General features: G+C 38.9%; 1 protein-coding gene across 1 annotated transcript in view; it reads left to right on the top strand.

The window, feature by feature from the left end:
* Positions 1 to 26,361, top strand: part of LOC124620042 (ornithine decarboxylase-like) — a 97,450-nt gene that overhangs the window by 61,828 nt on the left and 9,261 nt on the right. Inside the window, exons 4-7 of the mRNA XM_047146709.1 lie at positions 116 to 299; positions 437 to 533; positions 733 to 809; positions 22,314 to 22,486. Of these exons, the coding sequence (XP_047002665.1) occupies positions 210 to 299; positions 437 to 533; positions 733 to 809; positions 22,314 to 22,486 (437 nt within the window). The 5' untranslated portion in view covers positions 116 to 209. The remainder of the gene's footprint in view (positions 1 to 115; positions 300 to 436; positions 534 to 732; positions 810 to 22,313; positions 22,487 to 26,361) is intronic.

Genomic DNA, 26,361 nt, shown 5'->3' with positions numbered 1-26,361 from the left:
TTTATAATACAAAAAGAGCACTTGATGTGAATTTTTCATAAAAGTATCACTCATTCATCTTTTGCATAAAATACTTCTATATCTAATATTAGCTGGCTGTATTTCTTTTTTCCAGTTTATATCATCTGATAAGTTTGCTGAAAACTAGTGTCTGGTTGGTCACAGTTTATCTTGGATACTGCTCATCAGCTGCTCAGAAAATAGATATCATGCAGCTGAGTAATAATGATGAACTTATTCATGTCATGGATACCAGCACAAATGTTTGGAGCACCATAAAGGACATTGCAGACTCAGGAGTAAGTAGTAAAGTCCACTTAAATTAAATTTATTTTATTGTTCTCCTTACAAATAAACTGCATTCATTTCATATTTCTCTACATTAAACACAATTTACTGACTGCCTAACATTGTCCTACATGTTTTTCCCCCTTAGCTACAGGAGGACCCATTCTGTGTTTGTGATGTTAGTGACATAATAAAGAAACACGAGGAATGGATAGTTAAACTGCCAAGAATCCAGCCATTCTATGGTATGTTTCAGACAGTTTTTCAATCAGAGAATTGAGTGTTTCTTAGTAAATGTAAAATGTTTCCCCTAAGGATTATATTTTCACACATTGATTAATTTTTGACTACTTTATTTCTCTAAACTCAATATATAAAAATTTTAATAACTTACATTTTTACAATTTTATATGAAATTTTCAACAATCTCTGCTACTTTTACAGCAGTGAAATGCAATGACAGTCTGAATGTGATCAGAGTGCTGGCTGCACTGGGAACTTGCTTTGACTGTGCTTCAAAGGTGAGTGGTTTCATATCATTTAACTCTTGTGAGAGTGCTGTATCAGATATGTTATACTCATCAATAATAACTTCTGTAATTACTGCATTAATAACTCTGTTCACAACCAGAGAACTAGATCTACACTGGACTTACAATACATATACCAAGAAAGAATAAGTATAAAACTCAGAACTGCTTTTCTACCAAGGAATAAAATTGTACTATAAATTTCCCAAGGTGATTAGACAGATTACTGGAACAAGCAGTGCATTCTGTACAGTAAAGGATGACTTGGATAGCACAGACCAGGAATTAGGTGAAAATGTAAAACAAGTGAAAACAACAACATCAATAGCAGTAGTAATTTACTAATATTAAAAATAAGATAAAACATTTTACTACACACTTTCACTCTATAATGTTTTTACTTTCATTTCTTTCCTTTGAAACCCTTTATCAAAGCTCTGCAGTTGGTATGCTAACACCTTACCTTATTTTTGAGATCAATGTCTCGCTCATTAGGGGAGGATGCTGACTCAGTTTATCAAGCAAGCAAAAAGAAAGTTACAGTACTGAAACTGGAAACCATGGTGTCAAGTTTTTGATGTCAGCTGTTGGAGTATGAAGTAATGTGTATTTAGTGACTGTAGTGTCTGTGGTGATTGGTATTGAGTAATGAACAAGTAGTGAAGCACTAAATTTTATCTTATGAAATAAATTCTTTGCAATAATATCTAAACAGAACACATTAGAGATAAACTGAATGAGTTTGCATTCAGGAGAATGGAAGCTCCAGTCTCCATTTGGCAAACCTGATTTAAGTTTTCCGTGGTTTCCCTAAATTACTTTCTTTTTTATGTATTTATTTTCTTGTTTTGGCATCTGAGCAGGACTCATACAGCCATCATAATACATAGAATGGATAAAACATTGAAGGGCAACATACACATTGCATTCAATACATTTGCACAACATCATAAACATAGAATTACAGTCATATCATATTAGAAGTTGAGCTGCTTTTTCATCAAAGAGGCATATAAAAGGCAATATGTTCTCTGGCCTTTCAAGCAGAGTTGTATCATAATACATGTCGGCAAGCAGCAATCAATGGTGGTCAGATGTTGTAGAAGGTAGCTTGTACTGTTGAATCTGTTTATGCAGCCAAAAAAAGATGTTATTGACTTCCTCTTCTTTTCCACAATGCGAATTTAACCAGACCAGTACAGTATAGATGGTTCCTGAACCAGCCACAGTGAATGTGAGGCATCTTATAGTGTTTGTGAGACTTCTGGAGCATTGATTTTTCTTGTACCTGAAGTTAGGAAACAGCACCATGTTCTCTTTTGCATAATCTTATTTGGAGATCAATTCCTATTCTGTGTTCCTTGACTCTCTGTATTTTGGTTTAATAATGTTTCAAAGGTCTGGATCTGATAATTCCATGTGTCTCCCCACTCTGCCACAGACAGCTTATTTGTGTAACATGTCTACTGTTTTATTGCAAGGTATGCCAAAGTTCCCTTTTACCCAGCTCTTGGTAACTTGCTGATACCTACTTGTGATCTGTAACATCAGATTCTGATGTCATATGCTATTGGATGATTTGATCTTCCACTGTGCAGATGTCTTAATAGTTTCAGAGGTGATCAGGAGTCAGAAAGGATAATAAGCTCAGCACTCAAGTACCTATTGGCATATTAAAGAGCTCAAAGAATAGCCAAAAGCTCCACTGTCATAATTGTGAGTTTGTTAGTGAGCTGGGATTTCATTCCAATATGGCAGCTGTTATGCCAGTAAGCACAACCACATCCATCTTCATTTTTTGAAGCGTAGGTGTAGATGAATCTTGTATTCTTATTTTTGGAGAGATACTCCATCAAACTGCATTTATCTGGATAACTACAGCCAAAGTCAATGTCAAAAACAACTTGTGGTTCCAATACACAGGTGCAGTAGTCTGTTTCAGAGCAGAGTAATTATTGTGCAGACATGCTTCATTTGGGAAATTGACTAGTATCCATGTATGCAGCAATAAGAGGAGTAAGACTTCGTTGAGCTAGTATCTAGATGCATAACACAATCCTTGTAAGGTATAGATGTCATGTACTAAATGGTCTTGTGCAAAATTGTGACTGTTTGAATAAAAATTTCATATGTAGGTATTCATGACATAGATGTAGGGGAGGGTTATTTGCTTCAACCAAACATCTACATCTATGATGTATGCCACAAGCCACCTCATAGTGCATGACGAAGGGTATTTTTATTACCACTAAATGATCACCCCCCTTTCCTCTTCTACTCGTAATGTGGGAAGATTGATTATCAGTAAGCCTCTGTATTAGCTCTAATTTCTTGAATATTCCTGCTTCTGCTCCTATAGTTTCATGAATTCCAATAGGTGGCAGTGCTATATGTAGTCTTGAAAATGGCATCTGTAGTGAAGGTGCATTGCAAGCAGAGAGCTGTCATTGTAATTCCTTTGATGAAAAACCAGAGCATTTAAGATATTAGTAGGTACTTGCAGAAAGTCTACAGAGAGCTAGAAGTGAAAAAAAGCACAGTAAGTCATTGAGCGAGGCGTCTGACATCATCACAAAGAGGTCATGCAAACCGATCCATTTTCCTGTGTGCTGGCTGGCTGCACACAGATGTGACTCCTGCAGTGGAATTCAGTGTGTTTGTCACCCATAAAATGCAAACAAACTTCTCTTTTTCTGTGATAATGCAAGGCCTCACAAAATTCTGAAATGTGTGAAATCTTATGGGACTTATCACACAATTCTGCACAACTGAGAGGAGCTTATAAAACTTTATTGGACTGTTCTTCCTCATACTCCCTACAGTTCAGACCTTGCATTTTCCAGCTTCCATCTCTTTGGCCCATTGAAGGATGCGCTCCACAGTAAGCAGTACATGGAAAGGTTATTGATGCAACAGTGTATTGGCTCTATTGTTGCCCAGTAGAATTGTACCTTCATGGCATATAGGCCCTCCCAGTAAGGTGGGTAGAGCTGGCGCATTGACAGAGATCGTGTTGAAAACAGATGTTTTGTAGCCTAAAGAGTGGGAAATAATATGGTGTATTGGAATTTTGAATAAAACCAACCTGCTTTCACAAAAAAAGTGTGTTTCATTACTTATTGAATGCTCCTCATAGTTGTAAAGTAGTGGATTGCTTTTCCTTTGTGTGCACAATATATTGCATTTATTTATGTTTAAGGCCAATTACCAGAGCCCGCACCATTCATAAATCTTTTTCAGGTCTTCTGTAAATGGATACTGCCTTCTGGCATCACTGTTTTCTTATAGGCAACTGTATCATCTGCAAACAATCTTAAAGGGCTTCTGAAACTTCCTTCTAGATAATTTATCTACATTGTAAACAGTAGAAGTCCTATCACACTTCCTTTTGTTACTCTGTAAATTACCTTTACATCTATTGATTTCCTTCTGTTAAGAGTAATGTCTTGAGTTCTACCTGTAGGGGTGTCTTGTACCCAATTGCAAATCTGGTCCAATACTCTGTGAGTTTTTTTTCTTTTTTTTCATTAATTAAACAGCTTTGCTGGATGGGGTCAAATGCCTTCTTGAAGTCAAGGAACATGGCATTAGCCTGAGTGCTGTGTCTACAGTGCTGCAGTACTATGAAGTTTGGTGAAGAGTAGAACTGAAGACTTGCTGAGTGGTATATCAAAACCATTTTTAACCAAACCACTTTTCACCAAACCACTTTTCACCATTTACGTGTGTAGGCTAGACATAGCTTGATCTGTATACAGCAGGCCGCTAAGAAAGGCACCATTTGTTGAATATATACACAGGTCATAAGCATATTGTAAAACTGTTAGTGCTTTTTGTGACAGACTACTACTTGTCATCTTCAGCCCTGCATAATGATTTCCACTTCTTACTACCAGTGATCAATTGGAATGTAAGTTGTAAACCCCTCTCATATGTAAAAAGTATTAGAGTGCTCTTCTGGCAACAATGACAATACATATGTTTACATGTCGAAGCTTGTAGTTATATGACAAGAGAAATACATTCAGTTTAACAATTCAAATTCTGGTACTTATCTGGTTGGTGCACCTATCTGCTTCTACCTCCTCCAGCTGCTTTCAAAAGTTTGGTGGTGGGTCATTTAATTATTAAACTGGACAAAAGGTGTTTTCCATTTGACCTATCAGTCACAGTTTAAAAAAACACAGTTTGTTGTGCAGCATTGCCAAGTGTCAGCACATAACAGGCTATTATATTCCTCGACTGATGTCTCTCTCTGACCAGCTGACAAAGCACTTTATCCTTCTTTGTACACAAAAACAGATGCTTTTTTATATGTGGTAATGCCACATCTACTAGTCAGTTCAACAATTTTATTTTAGTAACTTTGAATTTTGGAATTATATGATTGTTTGGTTAGTTGTATTTAGTTTTAATAAAGCAGATAACCGAAAACATATGAACAATTGACTTTTTTATGTCTTTAATTTGGTCATTTATTGATCTTTGAACTGATGTGTAACAGAGGTGATTTAGAAATATAAACACTGTTGTGCAAAAATGCCTTTGTTTGCATGCACCAATAAACATTTAAATAAAGTTAGAACCCATTCTACGTTTCCTTTGAACATAAATGCAAAAATTGTAGAGAAATTATTTCACAGAGATATGGCATTTTCTATTGTGTGATTAAATTGGTTTAATTATAATGTGGATTATGTCTCCTTGCACTGACAAAGTTGTTAGTGTTTTTTTGTATACCTCTTTTGCCTAAATTTGGAAATTTAGTCATTATGTAAAAAAAAAAAAAAAAATGGTGTGGTATCAATCTCTTCATCTATGATAAAGGAGATTTTTCCAAAGGCTTGTTTCATTATAACAAGGATAAGTTTGCTCACAAAGCTGTTAGGAATATATTGCCACTGCATTTTGGCAGCAAGCATCAATAAGGTGACATTATAATGTGTTGTTTATGTCAGTAAAAACTGCAGTGACATATCCATTGAGATTGATACTTAACTGAATATCATTTACTAATTTTATTACTGTACTGTTCATGCAAAGTCCTCTCCAAAAAACCAAAATTTATTTTGAGGAATAAGTTGTGTTGGTCATACCAACTCTCAAGTCTATTTTTCTACATCCTTTCCAGCATTTTTTGTACACAGCTCAGAACTGTTACGGTCTATATGAGGTTGCTTCATTAGGAAGTTTATTGTGTTTTCATATTGACACTATTTGCAATTCTGAATTTTTATTTTTGCATAGATCCACAGCCTCAATGTGTTTTGAGAATGAAAATATCTCCCAAGTGGGCTGTATTCTACAGCCTGCTTGGATCATGTTTTCATTCTCAAAACTATTTGTGATGTGTTCCATTTGAGGATAATAGTTCCTTTACTCCAAGTGTTATTAAAAATGCTACAAAGATGGTTCCTTTCTTTCTGTGCTAAAGAAGGGAGTACATAGTAATTTATACCATCAGTTCATGAGGCACAACTTTTTCCAGATAAGAGGACTGTGTTGAGTTTCATAACAGTAAAGCTTCCGTTCAGGAAATAGTTTCCTGCCTCATCAATGTATTGTTCAACTGGGTCTGATGCCAAATGTTTCAAGAAGTGATCCACTAACTTGTTTGGAAGCACTGGTGTACTATTGTTGCTCCAGGTTCTATGTACATGTTTAATTTGTTGCCAGATGGTAAAGCTTGGTATGTCTTCATTAAGACTGTTTATCTATGCAGATTTCTTCTTATTTTTGAATAGTCACTTTACTTTCACATGAAATCAATTGGAGTTTATGTAATTTTCTTCTGAAGCGTGCCTTCTGCATAATTACATTGCTTCCTTTCATTCCAGCAATCGGGACTGATGGCCTTTGCAGTATGGTCCCTTCAACCCCCACAAACCAACCAACCATTCCAGCAATTATTGCATTTCTCATCCCACCATACTGAAATGTTTTGGTTTTTGGAAGAATGGCTTTATTTTGTGCAATAGATACCATTGCAGCTTCTTCAACAGAAGACATAAAATTCATGTAGTCTGTTCTTGTTTTTCCACATTCTGGAAATGTCTGTATCTTTTCTCAAAGCATATTAGTGCACTTGTTCCAGTCTACTTTCTGACTATTCCACTTGCAGGCTCGCTGTATTAAACCATGTATCATCCCTATGTAACACCTGAGAATGGTGGGAAGGTGATCAGATCCAGGAGGTTCTGTAATTATCTCCCATGTGACACCTAATGTATATATACAGTGCTCAGTTGTTGGTTCAGTGCAGTTATCCTCATTGGGGAACCATAATTGAAAATGATTACATTATCTTCATTGAAAATCTCTGCTATCATTTTACCAACACTGTTTCCTTGATCTGAGCCCCAAGTGGGGTGAGGAGCATTAAAATTGCCTAATATTATCTGTATAACTGGATAGATCAGAAATCTACTGATTAAGTGGCAGCAGGAGAACACACTTATAAAAATATTAAAGTTTGCCAGCCTTTAGAGCCAGTGGCTTCTTTTTCTGGCAGGAGGTTTGAAGGGGAAGGAAGAGGAGTGAAGATAAAGGACTGGTGACATTTAGGAAAAGAGGTCTCAGGCACAGAACCCTATATCAAGGGAGACTTAAAGGAAACAATGAGAAGGAAAGACTGAATTCTACTCTACACATCCAACCCTCCTCTCTTACAATGATGAATTCCGTCACATATTGCATCTATTCCTTTTGAAAATATGATCTTGCACTATCCTAACAAAGGTTCTACATTCTGTTTCTTGAAATATGCTTGTCCCTGGAAGTTATTCCCAATGCCCTAACATTGAAAGTCCCTATCTGTGGATGTAATCCTGCTCTACAATCAGTCTTTCCTTCTCATCCTGCACAGTTAGTCTCCTCTGACCTGAGGTTCTGGGCATCTTTTCTGAACTTAAACCCTTTTTTGTACACCTCATCAGTCCTTTTCCTTTGCCGCTATTCCTTCCCCTTCAACCTTTCTGCCAAAGGAAGGAACCATTGGCTCTAAAAGACTGCAAACTTTAATAGCGTTTTACATGCCTTTCCTGCCACCACTTGGTGAGTAAATTTTTTATCCATCCAGTTACAATATAAACTGTAAATTGTCATTACATTTATTTCATTGCTGTTCGAATACAGTGTAGCTGCAACAGCTTGAAATGGTATCTTTTGTCTCTCATATCACTGAATTTTATACAGTTATCCCTTTGTTTATGAGAAGTGCACTCTGCCCATATTCACCATTTCTGACACCCTCAATCTCATTAAACGCAGGAAACAGAAATGGTTCATTCGGCAGCAACTATGTTTCAGATATCTGGTTGGGGTGTAAAAAATGTAGGAAGCTGTGTTTGTTTCTTTTAATGGAATGAGCATTCCAGCATCCTATATTCTTAACGTATCCTGTCATGTTTGAGATCCAGGCTCAGTAGTAATTCTGTGATGAATTCTTTTATGTCATTGTTGTTTGATTCTACATGTGGCCTACTGTCTAACTTCTTACTACATTTATTACCATATTGTATGCTATATTCTTAACATATCCTGCCATGTTTGAGATCCAGGGTCAGTAGTAATTATGTGATGAACTCTTTTAGTCAGTGTTGTTTGATTCTGCATATGGGCTACTGTTTAACTTCTTACTACATTTATTACTATACTGTAAATTGTTCTGATTAAGCCATTCTGAATTTCTGAGCCATCTTGAAGCTACTGGTGCTGTGGTGGATATGGGTTGTTTCCCATCAGAATTATATGAACTCTGTTTGGCATCCATTATCTGGTACTGAATGTTCTCTTCATATGCAGTTCTCTGCAGCACTGTTACTGTTTCTGTCTGGGCACTATTTGCTTCATTATTGCATCTTGACTTGTTAAAAATGTGATGTCTTTCACTGGTATATGTAGCTGACATTGGTAAAACATGTGGTGTCTGTTGTAGCAGCTGACTCACTTCATTATTGCCTCTTGGATTATTACAACTGTGATGCCTTTGACTTGTATATGTAGCTGACATCAGTAAAACATCGTATCTGTTGAAGGGGCTGACTTGTGGAAAAATTGTTCGTTTCATTTTGTGGTTTGTGGTGTCCATATGCATCAGGTGACTAGCTGCACATGGCTGAAAGTGAACAAATGTCTGAGAAGGCACCAAGTTCCCCATGACTGTGCCTACATACATTATGAAATTTGCTTCTGAAGCCATTGAAAGGTGATGAAAAAGGCCAGAGGGTATTTTTTCTTATTTAGTTCCAATAGAACTTGTTTATGTGGTGATACTTTGCTTACCCTACAGAGATTCCTCACTGAAGCCCACATAAGCATTTGTTAAATACCTGTAGTCAGAAAAATGGTTCATTATTATCTTATACACTGCCATATCAAAAATTTTTCAGAACACAGGAAGGAGGAAGATGAGTATATTGCTTGTGTTGTGTGTATGTGTGTGTGTGTGTGTGTGTGTGTGTGTGTGTGTGTGTGTGTGTGTGTGTGTGTGTAACAAGGCCTTGGCACTTAGTTTGAAATACCATCACTGATCATAGCCACAGGAGTTGTTGGTTTTCAGTTATTTAATGCTTTTGTGGTCTCTTCAGCAGTTGATTTAGTAAGATTGAAGTATGCTGGTGGAGTATGCAGTACCTATCTCAGTAAATGCAACAGATCTGAATTACTAACTGCTCTCATTAACACAACAGATATTAGTTGGGGCAAGTTATTTTAAATGCACAAACTTTGGTACATTCATCACTCAGTAGCTGTCATTTTATGGTTGCAGCTCAACAATGGTGTGTTACTGACCTATGGTTATCTGGAAAAGTTTGCACAGTTCAGTGTTCTCTGCCCTGCACTAACCTCATCAGATTGTTCTTCTCTTTCCTGAATTTTCATGGATTGGAAGTTTGTGGCTGAAAATAGTTGATAGTTATGATTATTGTAAGATTTTTGAATTAAACAATGGAAACTCCAGGTTAGGACAGAACAGGACAGGAATAGGACAGATTGTTGCTCACCATATAACATGACCTGCTGAATTGGAGACAGTGCAACAAAAAGCCTGTTACACATGCAGTTATTGGCCAAAGCCTTCCTCAGAAAAGAAAACATACAAACATTCACACAAGCAAGCACTCACTCGCAGCTAAGACAGGTCAGAGGTGTTGGCAGTGGTGGCCAAGTATGTGTGAGGTGTGCTTGCTTGTGTGAATTTTAAATTAGCTGTACAAGTTAATGCAATTACATAGGAGTAGTGGCAGAATCCCACTCATAATAAATTATGACAAATTCTGTAATTGCCCTAATCAACATACATAAAGATAATCAAATAAATTACTGTTCTTTAATGTTGCAACAATTCTTATATGATTTTGTCCATTCAACACAGTTTCTGATGGTACATTTACAGGGTGTTTCAAAAATGACCGGTATATTTGAAACGGCAATAAAAACTAAATGAGCAGCGATAGAAATACACCGTTTGTTGCAATATGCTTGGGACAACAGTACATTTTCAGGTGGACAAACTTTCGAAATTACAGTAGTTACAATTTTCAACAACAGATGGCGCTGCAAGTGATGTGAAAGATATAGAAGACAACGCAGTCGGTGGGTGCGCCATTCTGTACGTCGTCTTTCTGCTGTAAGCGTGTGCTGTTCACAACGTGCAAGTGTGCTGTAGACACCATGGTTTATTCCTTAGAACAGAGAATTTTTCTGGTGTTGGAATTCCACCGCCTAGAACACAGTGTTGTTGCAACAAGACGAAGTTTTCAACGGAGGTTTAATGTAACCAAAGGACCGAAAAGCGATACAATAAAGGATCTGCTTGAAAAATTTCAACAGACTGGGAACGTGACGGATGAACGTGCTGGAAAGGTAGGGCGACCGCGTACGGCAACCACAGAGGGCAACGCGCAGCTAGTGCAGCAGGTGATCCAACAGCGGCCTCGGGTTTCCGTTCGCCGTGTTGCAGCTGCGGTCCAAATGACGCCAACGTCCACGTATCGTCTCATGCGCCAGAGTTTACACCTCTATCCATACAAAATTCAAACGCGGCAACCCCTCAGCGCCGCTACCATTGCTGCACGAGAGACATTCGCTAACGATATAGTGCACAGGACTAATGACAGCGATATGCATGTGGGCAGCATTTGGTTTACTGACGAAGCTTATTTTTACCTGGATGGCTTCGTCAATAAACAGAACTGGCGCATATGGGGAACCGAAAAGCCCCATGTTGCAGTCCCATCGTCCCTGCATCCTCAAAAAGTACTGGTCTGGGCCGCCATTTCTTCCAAAGGAATCATTGGCCCATTTTTCAGATCCGAAACGATTACTGCATCATGCTATCTGGACATTCTTCGTGAATTTGTGGTGGTACAAACTGCCTTAGACGACACTGCGAACACCTCGTGGTTTATGCAAGATGGTGCCTGGCCACATCGCACGGCCGACGTCTTTAATTTCCTGAATGAATATTTCGATGATCGTGTGATTGCTTTGGGCTATCCGAAACATACAGGAGGCGGCGTGGATTGGCCTCCCTATTCGCCAGATATGACCCCCGGGACTTCTTTCTGTGGGGACACTTGAAAGACCAGGTGTACCGCCAGAATCCAGAAACAATTGAACAGCTGAAGCAGTACATCTCATCTGCATGTGAAGCCATTCCGCGAGACACGTTGTCAAAGGTTTCGGGTAATTTCATTCAGAGACTACGCCATATTATTGCTATGCATGGTGGATATGTGGAAAATATCGTACTATAAAGTTTCCCAGACCGCAGCGCCATCTGTTGTTGAAAATTGTAACTACTGTAATTTCGAAAGTTTGTCTGCCTGAAAATGTATAGTTGTCCCAAGCATATTGCAACAAACGGTGTATTTCTATCACTGCTCGTTTAGTTTTTATTGCCGTTTCAAATATACCGCTCATTTTTGAAACACCCTGTATATGACATATTTAATATTGTAATGAATGATAATTTTGAAACTTCTTGACAAATTAAAACTGGGTGCTGGACAAAGACTTGAACTCGTGCTTGGGTAGCTCAGATGGTAGAGCACTTGCCTGCGAAAGGCAAAGGTCCCGAGTTCGAGTCTCAGTCCGGCACACAGTTTTATTCTGTCAAGAAGTTTCATATCAGTGCACACTCCACTGCAGAGTGATAATTTCATTCTGGAATGATAATTTTGTTTGTCATTTCATGTTCTTGATAAGAGTGGCTTCATAACACATTATAAATGTATTCCATTCATTGTTTTGTTGTGGATGGTGTAACTCAGAATTTTAGCAATTCTTGATGAAATTTGCCAGAGGTCATTACCAGCAGTTTTGAGAACATTGATTCTGACTGTAAATTGATATAACTTCTTCATATATTCACATAAAAATATCTACGGAGGAGTGACTTGCATGAGAATGGCTTTCAAAAACTCTAATGAGACTGTCCCAATGTGACTCCAAGCATGGTGCCTTAAATAATATTTTAACAGTTGAATGCCTAACATGTCATTATTGAAACAAAACGGTTATCAAATTACAATAAATAATTCATGAGTGTGTTGAAATCAAGTAGACATTAACTAACAGAATTCCAAATCCCATCTTCTGTGATTAGAATCTCATCAATCGTACAAATATTTTACATAAAATTATATAAGATTACATTTGTCAATTTTTTTTCTGATAATTTTTAAAATGCTGCTGGTTAACATTGTCCAAGGAATACTAACAATAAAACAATAATTATAATATACATGTTGTTGTTGTTGTCTTCAATCCTGAGACTGGTTTGATGCAGCTCTCCATGCTACTCTATCCTGTGCAAGCTTCTTCATCTCCCCGTACTTACTGCAACCTACATCCTTCTGAATCTGCTTAGTGTATTCATCTCTTGGTCTCCCTCTACGATTTTTACCCTCCATGCTGCCCTCCAATGCTAAATTTGTGATCCCCTGATGCCTCAGAACATGTCCTACCAACCAGTCCCTTCTTCTTGTCAAGTTGTGCCACAAACTCCTCTTCTCCCCAATCCTATTCAATACTTCCTCATTAGTTATGTGATCTACCCATCTAATCTTCAGCATTCTTCTGTATCACCACATTTCGAAAGCTTCTATTCTCTTCTTGTCCAAACTATTTATCATCCATATTTCACTTCCATACATAGCTACAATCCATACAAATACTTTCAGAAACGACTTCCCGGCACTCAAATCTATACTCAATGTTAACAAATTTCTCTTCTTCAGAAGCTCTTTCCTTGCCATTGCCAGTCTACATTTTATATCCTCTCTACTTTGACCATCATGAGTTGTTTTGCTCCCCAAATAGCAAAACTCCATTACTACTTTAAGTGTCTCATTTCCTAATCTAATTCCCTCAGCATCCCCTGACTTAATTTGACTACATTCCATTATCCTCGTTTTGCTTTTGTTGATGTTCATCTTATATCCTCCTTTCAAGACACTGTCCATTCTGTTCAACAGCTCTTCCAAGTCCTTTGCTGTCTCTGACAGAATTACAATGTCATCAGCGAACCTCAACGTTTTTATTTCTTCTCCGTGGACTTTAATACCTACTCCAAAATTTTCTGTTGTTTCCTTTACTGCTTGCTCAATATACAGATTGAATAACATCGGGGACAGACTACAACCCTGTCTCACTCCCTTCCCAACCGCTGCTTCCCTTTCATGCCCCTCAACTCTTATAACTGCCATCTGGTTTCTGTACAAACTGTAAATAGCCTTTCGCTCCCTATATTTTACCCCTGCCACCTTTAGAATTTGAAAGAGAGTACTCCACTCAACATTGTCAAAAGCTATCTGTAAGTCTACAAATGCTAGAAATGTAGGTTTGCCTTTCCTTAATCTATTTTCTAAGATAAATCAAAAGGTCAGTATTGCCTCACGTATTCCAATATTTCTACAGAATCCAAACTGATCTTCCCCAAGGTAGGCTTCTACTAGTTTTTCCATTTGTCTGTAAAGAATTCGCGTTAGTATTTTGCAGCTGTGACTTATTAAACTGATAGTTCAGTAATTTTCACATCTGTCAACACCTGCTTTTTTTGGGATTGGAGTAATTATACTCTTCTTGAAGTCTGAGGGTATTTCGCCTGTCTCATACATCTTGCTCACCAGATGGTAGAGTTTTGTCAGGACTGGCTCTCCCAAGGCCGTCAGTAGTTCTAATGGAATGTTGTCTACACCCGGGGACCTTGTTTCGACTCAGGTCTTTCAGTGCTCTGTCAAACTCTTCACGCAGTATCGGATCTCCCATTTCATCTTCATCTACATCCTCTTCCGTTTCCATAATATTGTCCTCAAGTACATCACCCTTGTATAGCCCCTCTATATACTCCTTCCTCCTTTCTGCTTTCCCTTCTTTGCTTAGAACTGGGTTTCCATCTGAGCTCTTGATATTCATACAAGTGGCTCTCTTTTCTCCAAAGGTCTAAAGGTCTCTTTAATTTTCCTGTAGGCAGTATCTATCTTACCACTAGTGAGATAAGCCTCTACATCCTTACATTTGTCCTCTAGCCATCCCTGCTTAGCCATTTTGCACTTCCTGTCGATCACATTTTTGAGACGTTTGTATTCCTTTTTGCCTGCTTCATTTACTGTGTTTTTATATTTTCTCCTTTCATCAGTTGAATTCAATATTTATTCTGTTACCCAAGGATTTCTACTTGCCCTCGTCTTTTTACCTACTTGATCCTCTGCTGCCTCCACTACTTCATCCCTCAGAGCTACCCATTCTTCATCTACTGTATTTCTTTCCCCCATTCCTGTCAATTGTTCCCTTATGCTCTCCCTGAAAATCTGTATAACCTCTGGTTCTTTTAGTTTATCCAGGTCCCATCTCCTTAAATTCCCCCCTTTTTGCAGTTTCTTCAGTTTTAATCTACAGTTCATAACCAATATATTGTGGTCAGAGTCCACATCTGCCCCGGGAAATATCTTACAATTTAAAACCTGGTTCCTAAATCTCTGTCTTACCATTATATAATCTATCTGATACCTTCTAGTATCTCCAGGATTCTTCCATGTATACAACCTTCTTTTATGATTCTTGAACCAAGTGTTAGCTATGATTAAGTTATGCGATGTGCCAAATTCTACCAGACGGCTTCTTCTTTCATTTCTCTCCCCCAATCCATATTCACCCACTATGTTTCCTTCTCTTCCTTTTCCTACTCTCGAATTCCAGTCACCCATGACTATTAAATTTTCATCTCCCTTCACTACCTGAATAATTTCTTTTATCTCATCAATTTCTTCATCATCTGCAGAGCTAGTTGGCATATAAACTTGTACTACTGTAATAGGCATGGGCTTCGTGTCTATCTTGGCCACAATGCGTTCACTATGCTGTTGGTAGTAGCTTACCTGCACTCCTATTTTTTAATTCATTATTAAACCCACTCCTGCATTACCCCTATTTGATTTTGTATTTATAAACCAGTATTCGTCTGACCAAAAGTATTGTTCCTCCTGCCACCAAACTTCACTAATTCCCACTGTATCTAACTTTAACCTATCCATTTCCCTTTTTAAGTTTTCTAACCTGCCTGCCCGATTAAGGGATCTGACATTCCACGCTCCGATCCGGAGAATGCCAGTTTTCTTTCTCTTGATAACGACGTCCTCTTGAGTAGTCCCCGCCCGGAGATCCGAATGGGGGACTATTTCACCTCCGGAATATTTTACCCAAGAGGACACCATCATCATTTAACCATACAGTAAAGCTGCATGCCCTCGGGAAAAATTACGGCTGTAGTTTCCCCTTGCTTTCAGCTGTTCGCAGTACCAGCACAGCAAGCCCGTTTTGGTTAGTGTTACTAGTCAATCATCCAGACTGTTGCCCCTGCAGCTACTGAAAAGACTGCTGCCTCTCTTCAGGAACCACACGTTTGTCTGGCCTCTCAACAGATACCCCTCCGTTGTGGTTGCACCTACGGTACCGCTATCTGTATCGCTGAGGCACGCAAGCCTCCCCACCAACGTCAAGGTCCATGGTTCATGGGGGTAGGATAATATACATACAAAGTACATTTCACTGAACAGCTGCTCTTTACAGTGGAAACATTATGAGATTAAATATCAGCAATGTTTACATCCTCATGATGACCACATGTTTTCAGCATCAGTTAATTTCATAGTTATATTACTTATTTGATCTCCTCAACATGGATCTATGGAATGAAAAACTAATCTAATCTAATCTAATCTAGTTACTTAGACAAGAAGAATTATAAACATTATCATCAGTACCAGAAAATCCAGGATGGAATGCAATGATATTACAAAAAGGATAGTTTGCACTCACCATATGGCGGAAATGCTTAGTCACAGATACGCACAACAACAGAAAATGGGCTTTTGGCCAACAAGGCCTTCCTCAGAAATAGAAAACACACACACACACACACACACACACACACACACACACACTACTGAATCTGGCTGCCAAGGCCACACTGAAAGCAGCAGTGCATAATGAGAGAGGCAACTGGGTGGTGGGGGTAAGGAGGAGGCTGGGGCAGGGAGGGGAAGGGATAGCAATGTAGGGGTTGGGGATGGTAAAATGCTGATTCTTGGAGCATACAGGGATGAGGTGGAGAGAGGTTAGGGCAGCTAGCTGCTGTCAGTAGGTTAGACAGAGGGCGGGGATGGGGTGAGGGGTGGAAAAGGATAGAAGTAAATAGACTGTGGGTCTGTTAGTGGAATAGAGGGCTGTGTAGTGCTGAAATGGGAACAGGGAAGGGGGTAGATGGGTTAGAATAATGACTAACAAAGGATGAGGTGAGGAGTGTTATGGGGATGTAGGATATATTACAGGGAGAGTTCCCACCTGTCCAATTCAGAATAGCTGGTGTTGGTGGGAAGGATTGTATGGTACAGGCTGCAAAGCTGTTATTAAAATGAAGAACATTGATTTGCACAACATGCTCAGCAATGAAGTTGTCCAGCTGTTACTTGGCCACAGTTTGTCAGTGGCCATTTATGCAGACACTTAGTTTGTTGGTTATCATGTGCACATGGAATACAGCACAATGTTTGCATCTTAGCTTGTAGATCACATGACTGGTTTCACAGGTGGCCTGCCTTTGATGGGACAAGTGATGCTTGTGATTGGACTGCAGTAGGTATTGGTGGGAGGATGTATGGGCCAGATCTCACATCTAGGTCTATTACAGGGATAGCAAGGGGTTGGGATCTAGGGTTGTCTAGGGATGGACAAAAATATTGTGTAGGTTTGGCAGGCTGCAAAATACTACTGCATGTGTGGTGGGGAGGATTGTAGATAGGTCATTCCTCATTTCAGGGCATGATGAGAGATAGTCATACCCCTGGGGAAGAATGTGATTCAGTTGCTCCAGTCTGAGGCACAAGGGGAATGCTCCTCTGTGACCAGACAGTGGGACTTTGGGAGGTGGTGGGTGACTGGAGTAATAAGACAAGATCTGTTTCTGCAAAAGGCTGGAAGAATAATTACAGTCTGTGAAGGTCTCAGTGAGACTCTTGGTGTATTTTGAGAGGGACTGCTTGTTACTGCCAATATGATGGCCATGGGTAGCTAGGCTGTATGGAAGAGACTTTTTGGTGTGGAATGGATGGCAACTGTCTAAGTGGAGGTATTGCTGGTAGTTGGTATGACTGATATGGATTGGAGGTATTAATGTAGCCATCTTTGAGGTGGAAGTCAACATCGAGGAAGGTGGCTTGTCACATTGAGTAGGACCAGGTGAAGCAATGGGGGAGAAGGTGTTGATTTACTGGGGTAACATGGATAGGGTGTACTCACCCTCAATCCAGATCACAAACATGTCATCAGTGAATCTGAACAAGGTGAAGTGTTTGGGATTCTGGGTGTATAGGAAGGATTCCTCTAGATGACCTATGAACAGGACGGCATAGGATAGTCCCATGTGGGTGCCCATTGCAGTACCTTGGATTTATTAGTAGGTAATGCCTTCCAAGGAGAAATAATTTTGGGTAAGGATATAATTGGTCATGGTGACTAGGAAGGCAGTTGTAGGTTTGGAATCTATTGAGTGTTGGGAAAGATAGTGTTCAATAGCAGTAAGGTTGTGGACATTAGGGATATTAATGTAAAGGGAGGTGGTATCAATAGCGATGAGCAGGGCACCATATGGTGAAGGAACAGGTACTGTTGAAAGTCAGTGGAGGAAATGGTTAGTATCTTTTACAAAAGAAAGTAAGTTGCAGATAATAGATTGAAGATGTTGGTCTACAAGAGCAAAGATTCTCTCATTGGGGGCATAGTAACCAGCCACAATGGGGCATCCTGAGTGGTTGGGTTTATGGACTTTAGGAAGCATGTAGAAGGTAAGGGTGCACAGGGTGGTATGGGGGAGGAGAAAGATGGACTCCTGGAATAGGTTCTGGAATGGGCCTAAGAATTTGAGGAGAGACTGGACAAACTGATAGATTTCTGGAATGGGATCACTATGGCAGGATTTGTAAGTGGATGAATCCAGCAGCTGGCAGAGTCCTTCTGTCGGGTAGTCCTTACAGTTCAAAGCAACAGTGGTAGAGCCTCTGTCAGCAGGCAGAATTATAAGGTTGGGATCAGTTTTTAATGGTAGATTGCGGTTCTTTCTGTGGATGAGAGGTTAGTCTGCATGTTGAGGGATTTGAGGAATGGAGGTGGGGCAAGATTTGAGGGGGACATGGTTCTGGCTAGAGATAAGGAAACTTTTCTGTACTGATGCATATGGAAGGAGCACCATGGTGGTGGATACAAATGCATAAAAATAGGTAACTAACATAGAACCACATTCCAAAAAATTTGTAAAACACACCCAAACACTTGGGAAAAATCATGAAATGGATGAAATCTGAGAGATCAGGGTGATAGTGAAAGGCAAAAAACCAACTGAAATTGGCTTGAAGGCACAATGAGATCAAATAAATAAATAAATAAAAAGATTATAATGTGGGTTGCACGTCTATGAGTGGAACAGTGTGAAAAAGATGGATGGCAGAAGTGACTAGATTAGGTGAAGCTACCATGTGTGAACTGGAATAGAGAAGAGAAGGAATGGGGCTGTGGAGGGGTTGGTAGGATGAGATGCAAGTTCATGTAGCATTGGAAGGTACTGGAAATAAGACACAAAAATACATGAGAGTGATGCAGGAAGAGTGATCAGTTTGAAGGTACAGGATTAATGATATTGGCAGCAGTGATGTGGGACATGAGATGCTGCACCAGCAATGTAGCTGTCTGTTACGAGCAGCCAAGTCCGTTGATGCAGTGTGGCTCATAAATGGAGTATACACTGTGATTTGTAAGATAACAAGAGGAATCCAGGTAAGAAGAGAAAAAAAGGAGGGACACTGGGTACAAGACGCATTACTACACCATGGATCCTTGTTGCTTCCATCTGTGTCAGTACAAAAAAGTTTTCTTATCCCTAGCCAGAACCCAGCACCACATACAGTTCCTGCATTGTTGCTTGGCTCATGGATTCCCTCCAGATGGCCTTACTATCAGATTACCCAGCTCTGGCTGTCACCCTTCCTTCCACAATGACCTCCATCTGTTGCAGATTCTGCCAATCCTTAACCCTTACCCACGTAGTCCTACAAAAACGTATCAGTCATACTCAAACCTCCTTGCAATACCTCCTCTCCACTCACAAAAGTCCCTTGCTATGCAACCCCAAATTCCTGGATCCCATATCACACACTGAAACTCTTTCTCTCCAGGAACTAGAGCAACATGCACAATGCCACCCTAAAAAACTATACATCCTATTCACTTCCTACTTCTGCCTTGGGCTACAACTAACCACCAACTCTACAACAACCTTCAACCACTATTGAACTCTACCTTTCCTAACACCCAACAGATTCAAAACCTACAACCTACTTTCTAGTTGCTAATATGAACTCACCATTATTCCTCCTTGGAAGGCATTTCTACAAACAAATCAAGGGCACCACTATGGGCACCCACAAGACACAACACTATGCCAACCAATTCATACACCATCTAGAGGAATCCTTCCTAAATGCCCAGAATCCCATACCCCTCACTTGGTTCAGATTCACTGATAACATGTTAGTGATCTGGATTGCGGGTGAGGACACACTATCCACATTCATACGGAACATGAAAACCCTCTCCCCCATTCACTTCACCTGGTCCTATTCAACACAACAATCCATCTTCCTCAATGTTGACCTCCACCTCAAAGATGACTATATTAGTACCTTTGTCCATATCAGTTGCCACCCACTCCACACCAAGAAGTCCCTTCCATACATCCTAGCCAAACATAACTGTCACATTTGCAGTGACAAGCAGTCCCTCTCAAAATACACTGAGGGTCTCACTGGGGCCTTCACAGACCATAATTACCTTCCCAACCTTGAGCAAAACCAGGTCCTCATGTCTTATTACTCCAACCACCCACCACCTCCCAAAGTCCCACTGTCTGGCCACAGAGGCACATTTGCCTTGTGTCATTTGCCTTGTGTCATTTGCCTTGTGTCTCAGACTGAACCAACTGAATCACATTCTTCCCAGGGTTTTGGATACCTCTTGTCGTACCTTGAAATGAGGAATGATCTACCTACCCTCCTTTCCATCCCTCCCTCCCACTGTGATATTCTGCCACCTCCAAACCTATACAATACTCTCATCCATCTCTAGACAACTCCAGCTTCCAACCCCTTGCACCATGGCTCATATCCCTGCAATAGACCTATATAATAAATAATAATAAATATTATATTATATTATATTATCAGAGATAATATATAATATATATAATAATAAATAAATAATAATAGACCTAAATAGTAATGTAATAGACCTGTCCTATACATCCTCGCGTAACCACCTATGCCAGTTGGTTACAAGCATCACCTATCTCACCAAAGGCAAGGCTACCTGTGAAACCAGTCATGTGATTTAAAAGCTAAGACGCAAACAGTGTGCTGCATTTTAAGTGGGCATGATAACCAACAAGCTGTCAGTCTGTAGAATGGCCACAGACAAATGCCACCAAGAAATAGTTGGACCACCCCATTGCTGAGCACACCGCCCAATGTGACTTTCTTAATTTCAGCGACTGCTTCACAGCCTTGTGCCATCTGGGACCTTCCCACCAACACCAGCTTTTCTGAATTGGGCAGGTGGGAACTCTCTCTGCAATATATCCTACATTCCCATAACACTCATGGCCTTATCCTTCATTAGTCATTATCCTTACCCACCTAGGCCTTTTACTGTTGCCATTCCAGCACTACACAACCCTCTATTCCACCAATGCACCCACAGTCTTTTTACTTCTCCTATCCTTTCCTCCTCCCATCCACCTTCCTCCCCCCTCCCCACCAATGAACCTACCAACTGCACCTGCTGCCCTATCCTCACTCCACCTCATCCCTGTATGGGTGTTGTTGGCCAAAATCTCGCTTTCTGACAATTTTTTTATTTTTATTGTGCCTATCTGTGACTCAGTATCTCTGCTATAGGATGAGTAGCAACTGTCATTTTCATAATATTGTTATCATCAGTATTGTAACGGACAGATACCAAATAATGTGAAAATAGGCTGATAATAATGTTTTCAAAGCACAACATGGCTTCATATTCTCATGTTGATGTTATGTTGATGTAGTCAGAACATGTGGTCCCATTCTGCCGCATTACAAGTTTATGTGGGGACAACAGCATTATCAAATTATTTATATAATTAAAATTAGTTACAGTTAACAAACAAAGTGTTTTGTTATATGATAGACCATTAAAAATGTAGAAAAATAAATGTTTTTCTTAAAAAATACTGTTACTTTAAACTTTTTTAAGTTAATTGTGATACTTTAACAGAAATCGTAACATAACATTTTCACATTCCATATTTCATTAATACTGTAAGAAATCTGTAAATTGAAAATGGAACTATCTACAAAAATGTTAACTTTAATCAAAATACCAATGAAAAAATGAGAGATTGTAACATTAAAGATAATTACAAAAAAAAAAATCTTGTAAAAATAATGTTGAACATCTTTGTCTGCACTTGTCCCCAGTATAGGTCAGTATTTCTCATTGAGGGGTCTTAATGGCCTGCCCATCCTTTCTAAACTTCCCCAAACTATCCCTCTCATCTTGCCAGGGAAGAAGCTATTAGTTCTGAAAGCTAGGCAGTATGTCACAGTTTGTCTCTTGGAGATGAGTGCTGGCCAACAATTCTGTCAAATAATTTAATGGTACTGTAATTACCTTTTTGATATGGTGTGTATTACAGTTTTTTCATGGTGACAGGGGCTAATAAAAATCAAATAAAATATTCCTGTTTACCAAATCAATCTTTCTTTTTAACATTGTCAGTAACATGTGCACCAATGAATGTTTTATATTTTTTAAAGACATTTTATATTAATGAAGGTTCATCTTAATTTAGAATTCACAGAATATAATTTTTATGGAGACTAACTTTATCATATTGGTTTGTCACAGGCTGAAATCAATAAAGTTCTGTCTGTTGGTGTCGATCCCAGACACATAATTTTTGCACATCCTGCAAAACCATTATCCCACATTCGCCATGCAGCAGCTGTAGGTGTCAGTCTAATGACTTTTGATAGTGAATGTGAGCTTCATAAAATAAAGAACCTGTTTCCTACAGCCAAGTGAGTAGTGTAGGGGGTAAAAATTCACTTAGTGTAAGGATTCATGTGTTTTATTTCTTGTTCCATAGATATATAATAATGCATTTGCAGAATTTAGAATGAAGATGATAATTACAATAAAATCACACTTAATTGTTCATTTTACAGTCTAATTCACATAAAGATAATTACATGAATGCAGATATACAAGCATTAAGATGCTATGTTCACATGGCAATGCTTAAAGTTTATCACATTATATAAGTGTCAAACAATGGCCAAAAAGTCTATAAGAGTAGAAAGAATTATTCAAAGCTAAACCTTTAGCTATATCATTAAATTTAGTGAAGTCATCTGCAACCATGAACTGTTAGTGTATTGCATTCCCTGAACACAGAAGAAATGAGTTTTCTTGATTTACTAAGGAAAAAATTTCATGGCATCTAAAGGAATAGAAATTCTATATCATGCTCTTTATGATCTGTTTGATATATTAATCTTTGCTTATGAAGAGTCTTTGTTATTTCCCTTCTTTCTTGTACAGTATACAGTATACTTACATGCATGTGAGACAGTGCATTCTTTTTTTTTTTTCAGTGAATAAATCAGTTAAAATTAAATGTCTCTTGCTTGTAATCACCCTCTGCAAATGCCTTTCTTGACAGCTTATGGGCTCAGAGATGGAAAGTCAGTAACTGGAAGTTTAATTTAAAACACAGCTATGATGCAAGCAGTTTTGTATTTCTGATTTATGAGTTTGGAATGAAAAAAAAATTTGGAAAAATATAAAATCAAATATCATGTTCCACTTTTTGATGGAAGCAATTTTGGAAACTTGAAATCTCAATTGCAAGATATGTTAGACTAATTAGATTTATTGGATTTCATTGCGGAAGAATACAAAGCAAAAGTGAAGTATCTACAAAGTGACATGGAAAAGGAACAAATTGCAAGAGACAAACAACTTGAAAGAGTCAAAGCATGATAAAAAGTGTTGTTCAAGAATAAAGAACGGTTTGTGAACAGCCATTTGGAATATGTGAAAGCTTGTATCATGGCATTTCACACACGGAAACCTTTGTGACACATGTTAAAGAAAAAGCATCACTAGCCCATTACTTCCATGTAAATTTTTACTGCAAATGAAGTTCAGTCCCACAAAAACTACAGTGACTGAGCATTTTTTTTAGAATTTGCAAGTTGATATGTGATCTTCAACTGAATGGTGCAACAGTTATAGAAACTGATGTCATGTGTCAACTTTTTCTGACAATGCCACAATAATATGTTTGTGTTGTAACTACAATTGAGACATTATCCATGGAAAATCTGAAATCATGCTTAAGGAAAAATAGGGTCGCAGCTCCTGAAAACAAGCATGCAAAGAATAAAAAGAAACCTGCAATATAAACAAAATATGTACAGGAATGATTTCAGTTATTAGAATAGAAAAGAAATTCACAAATGTTAGCAAAATTGATAGGCACAATTCAGGCAGAGAAAAACAGCTTCATTTTAAATGCCATAACCACAGTGAATTTGGACATGAGGGAAATGAATGTAATAAAAGAAACAAAAAATGAGAAAGGCTCTGTAAATTCATTAAGTTGTGTCTCTCAAGAAGCTTCTGTGAGTTCAGATGCAAATTGCTTTTGTACTGGTGTCGTCTGAGCTGCTGGAAGTGTCAGTCCTGTGCGTGAAGTTGTGCTTGCTTGAGTGAATGAATATGTGTGCATTTCTTTTTATTTTTCTAATGGAGGTTGTGACTGAAAGCTAACGTGTAAGTGTCTTTTAGTTGTGCCAGTCTGGAACTCTACATATCATCTTTATGGTAAATAGCAATCTATCTTTTCCTTACATTGTTTGTGTTTTTAATGAATCTGTTTAATAGTAATTGGACTCTGGTGTGAGTGACCACTTTTTGAATGACATGATAGGTGTTGATAACGTGGAAACACTTGAAAGACTGGTAATGATAAAACATGACTAAATCTGGATCTTTTTTTAAGGCAACATGCTTCGGTGAAATGAGTGTTATCATCTATATCAACAGAAAGGTGATTCCAATTTTGATTAAAAATATTTGAATTCTCAAGGCCTTCCCATCGATGTGTTGTCATGTTAAATAATTGGGATTCTGCCAATTATTCATGTCCACATACATTTCCTCCCAGTAGAGTCTTCTAATGTAATTCTTCAGGCTTTCCTTGTGAAGTGTTGAGATGTTGAATAACCAGCTTTCTGCTAGTTATTCGAATAACTGGTGAAAATATTTTATTTATTCGTGGCTGGCTCACAGTTCACTGCCAGTGCACAGACTGGAGGCAAATGGTTTCAGAGTCATGTCTGAGGGCAGAAGAGCAACTATGTCTAAATGAATGGATGTGGAAGGCAACAACACAACCATGTATGTGGAAAATATAGTGACACCACCTAGTACGAGGTACTACTCACAACATGATATTTAATGACAGGCAAACATTACACATCGTACCATTTGGTGTCACTATATTTTCCGCATGTATGGTTGTAATGTTGTTTTGAGTGATTATTTGTCTGGTATTCATTACTGTGCAGATATTCAAATGTTTCCTCATTCTGTGTTTTTAGTATGTGTACATGGTTCCTCTCCCACATGAATCATGGACCTTGCCGTTGGTGGGGAGGCTTGCGTGCCTCGTGCCTCAGCGATACAGATGGCCGTACCGTAGGTGCAACCACAACGGACGGGTATCTGTTGAGAGGCCAGACAAACATGTGGTTCCTGACGAGGGGCAGCAGCCTTTTCAGTAGTTGCAGGGGCAACAGTCTGCATGATTGGCTTGTAACACTAACCAAAACGGCCTTGCTGTGCTGGTATTGCGAATGGCTGAAAGCAAGGGGAAACTACAGCCGTAATTTTTCCCGAGGGCATGCAGCTTTACTGTGTGGTTAAATGATGATGGCGTCCTCTTGGGTAAAATATTCTGGAGGTAAAATAGTCCCCCATTCGGATCTCCGGGCGAGGACTACTCAAGAGGACGTCGTTATCAAGAGAAAGAAAACTGGCATTCTCCGGATCGGAGCGTGGAATGTCAGATCCCTTAATTGGGCAGGCAGGTTAGAAAACTTAAAAAGGGAAATGGATAGGTTAAAGTTAGATACAGTGGGAATTAGTGAAGTTTGGAGGCAGGAGGAACAAGACTTTTGGTCAGGTGAATACAGGGTTATAAATACAAAATCAAATAGGGGTAATGCAGGAGTTGGTTTAATAATGAATTAAAAAATAGGAGTGCGGGTAAGCTACTACAAACAGCATAGTGAACGCATTGTTGTGGTGAAGATGGACACGTAGCCCACACCTACTACAGTAGTACAAGTTTATATACCAACTAGCTCTGCAGATGATGAAGAAGTTGATGAAATGTATGATGAGATAAAAGAAATTATTCAGGTAGTGAAGGGAGATGAAAATTTAATAGTCATGGGTGACTGGAATTCGATAGTAGGAAAAGGTAGAGAAGGAAACATAGTAGGAGAATATGGATTGGGGGAAAGAAATGAAAGAGGAAGTCGTCTGGTAGAATTTGGCACAGCGCATAACTTAATCATAGCTAACACTTGGTTCAAGAATCATAAAAGAAGGTTGTACACATGGAAGAATCCTGGAAATACTAGAAGGTATCAGATAGATTATATAATGGTAAGACAGAGATTTAGGAACGAGGTATTAAATTGTAAGACATTTCCAGGGGCAGATGTGGACTCTGACCACAATCTATTGGTTATGAGCTGTAGATTAAAACTGAAGAAACTGCAAAAAGGTGGGAATTTAAGGAGATGGGATCTGGACAAACTGATTAAACTAGAGGTTGTATAGAGTTTCAGGGAGAGCATAAGGGAACAATTGTCACAAA

This window comes from Schistocerca americana, chromosome 6 (genome assembly GCF_021461395.2).
Source record: "Schistocerca americana isolate TAMUIC-IGC-003095 chromosome 6, iqSchAmer2.1, whole genome shotgun sequence".
Lineage (NCBI taxonomy): Eukaryota > Metazoa > Arthropoda > Insecta > Orthoptera > Acrididae > Schistocerca > Schistocerca americana.
This window is presented reverse-complemented; position numbering and strand designations above follow the sequence as displayed.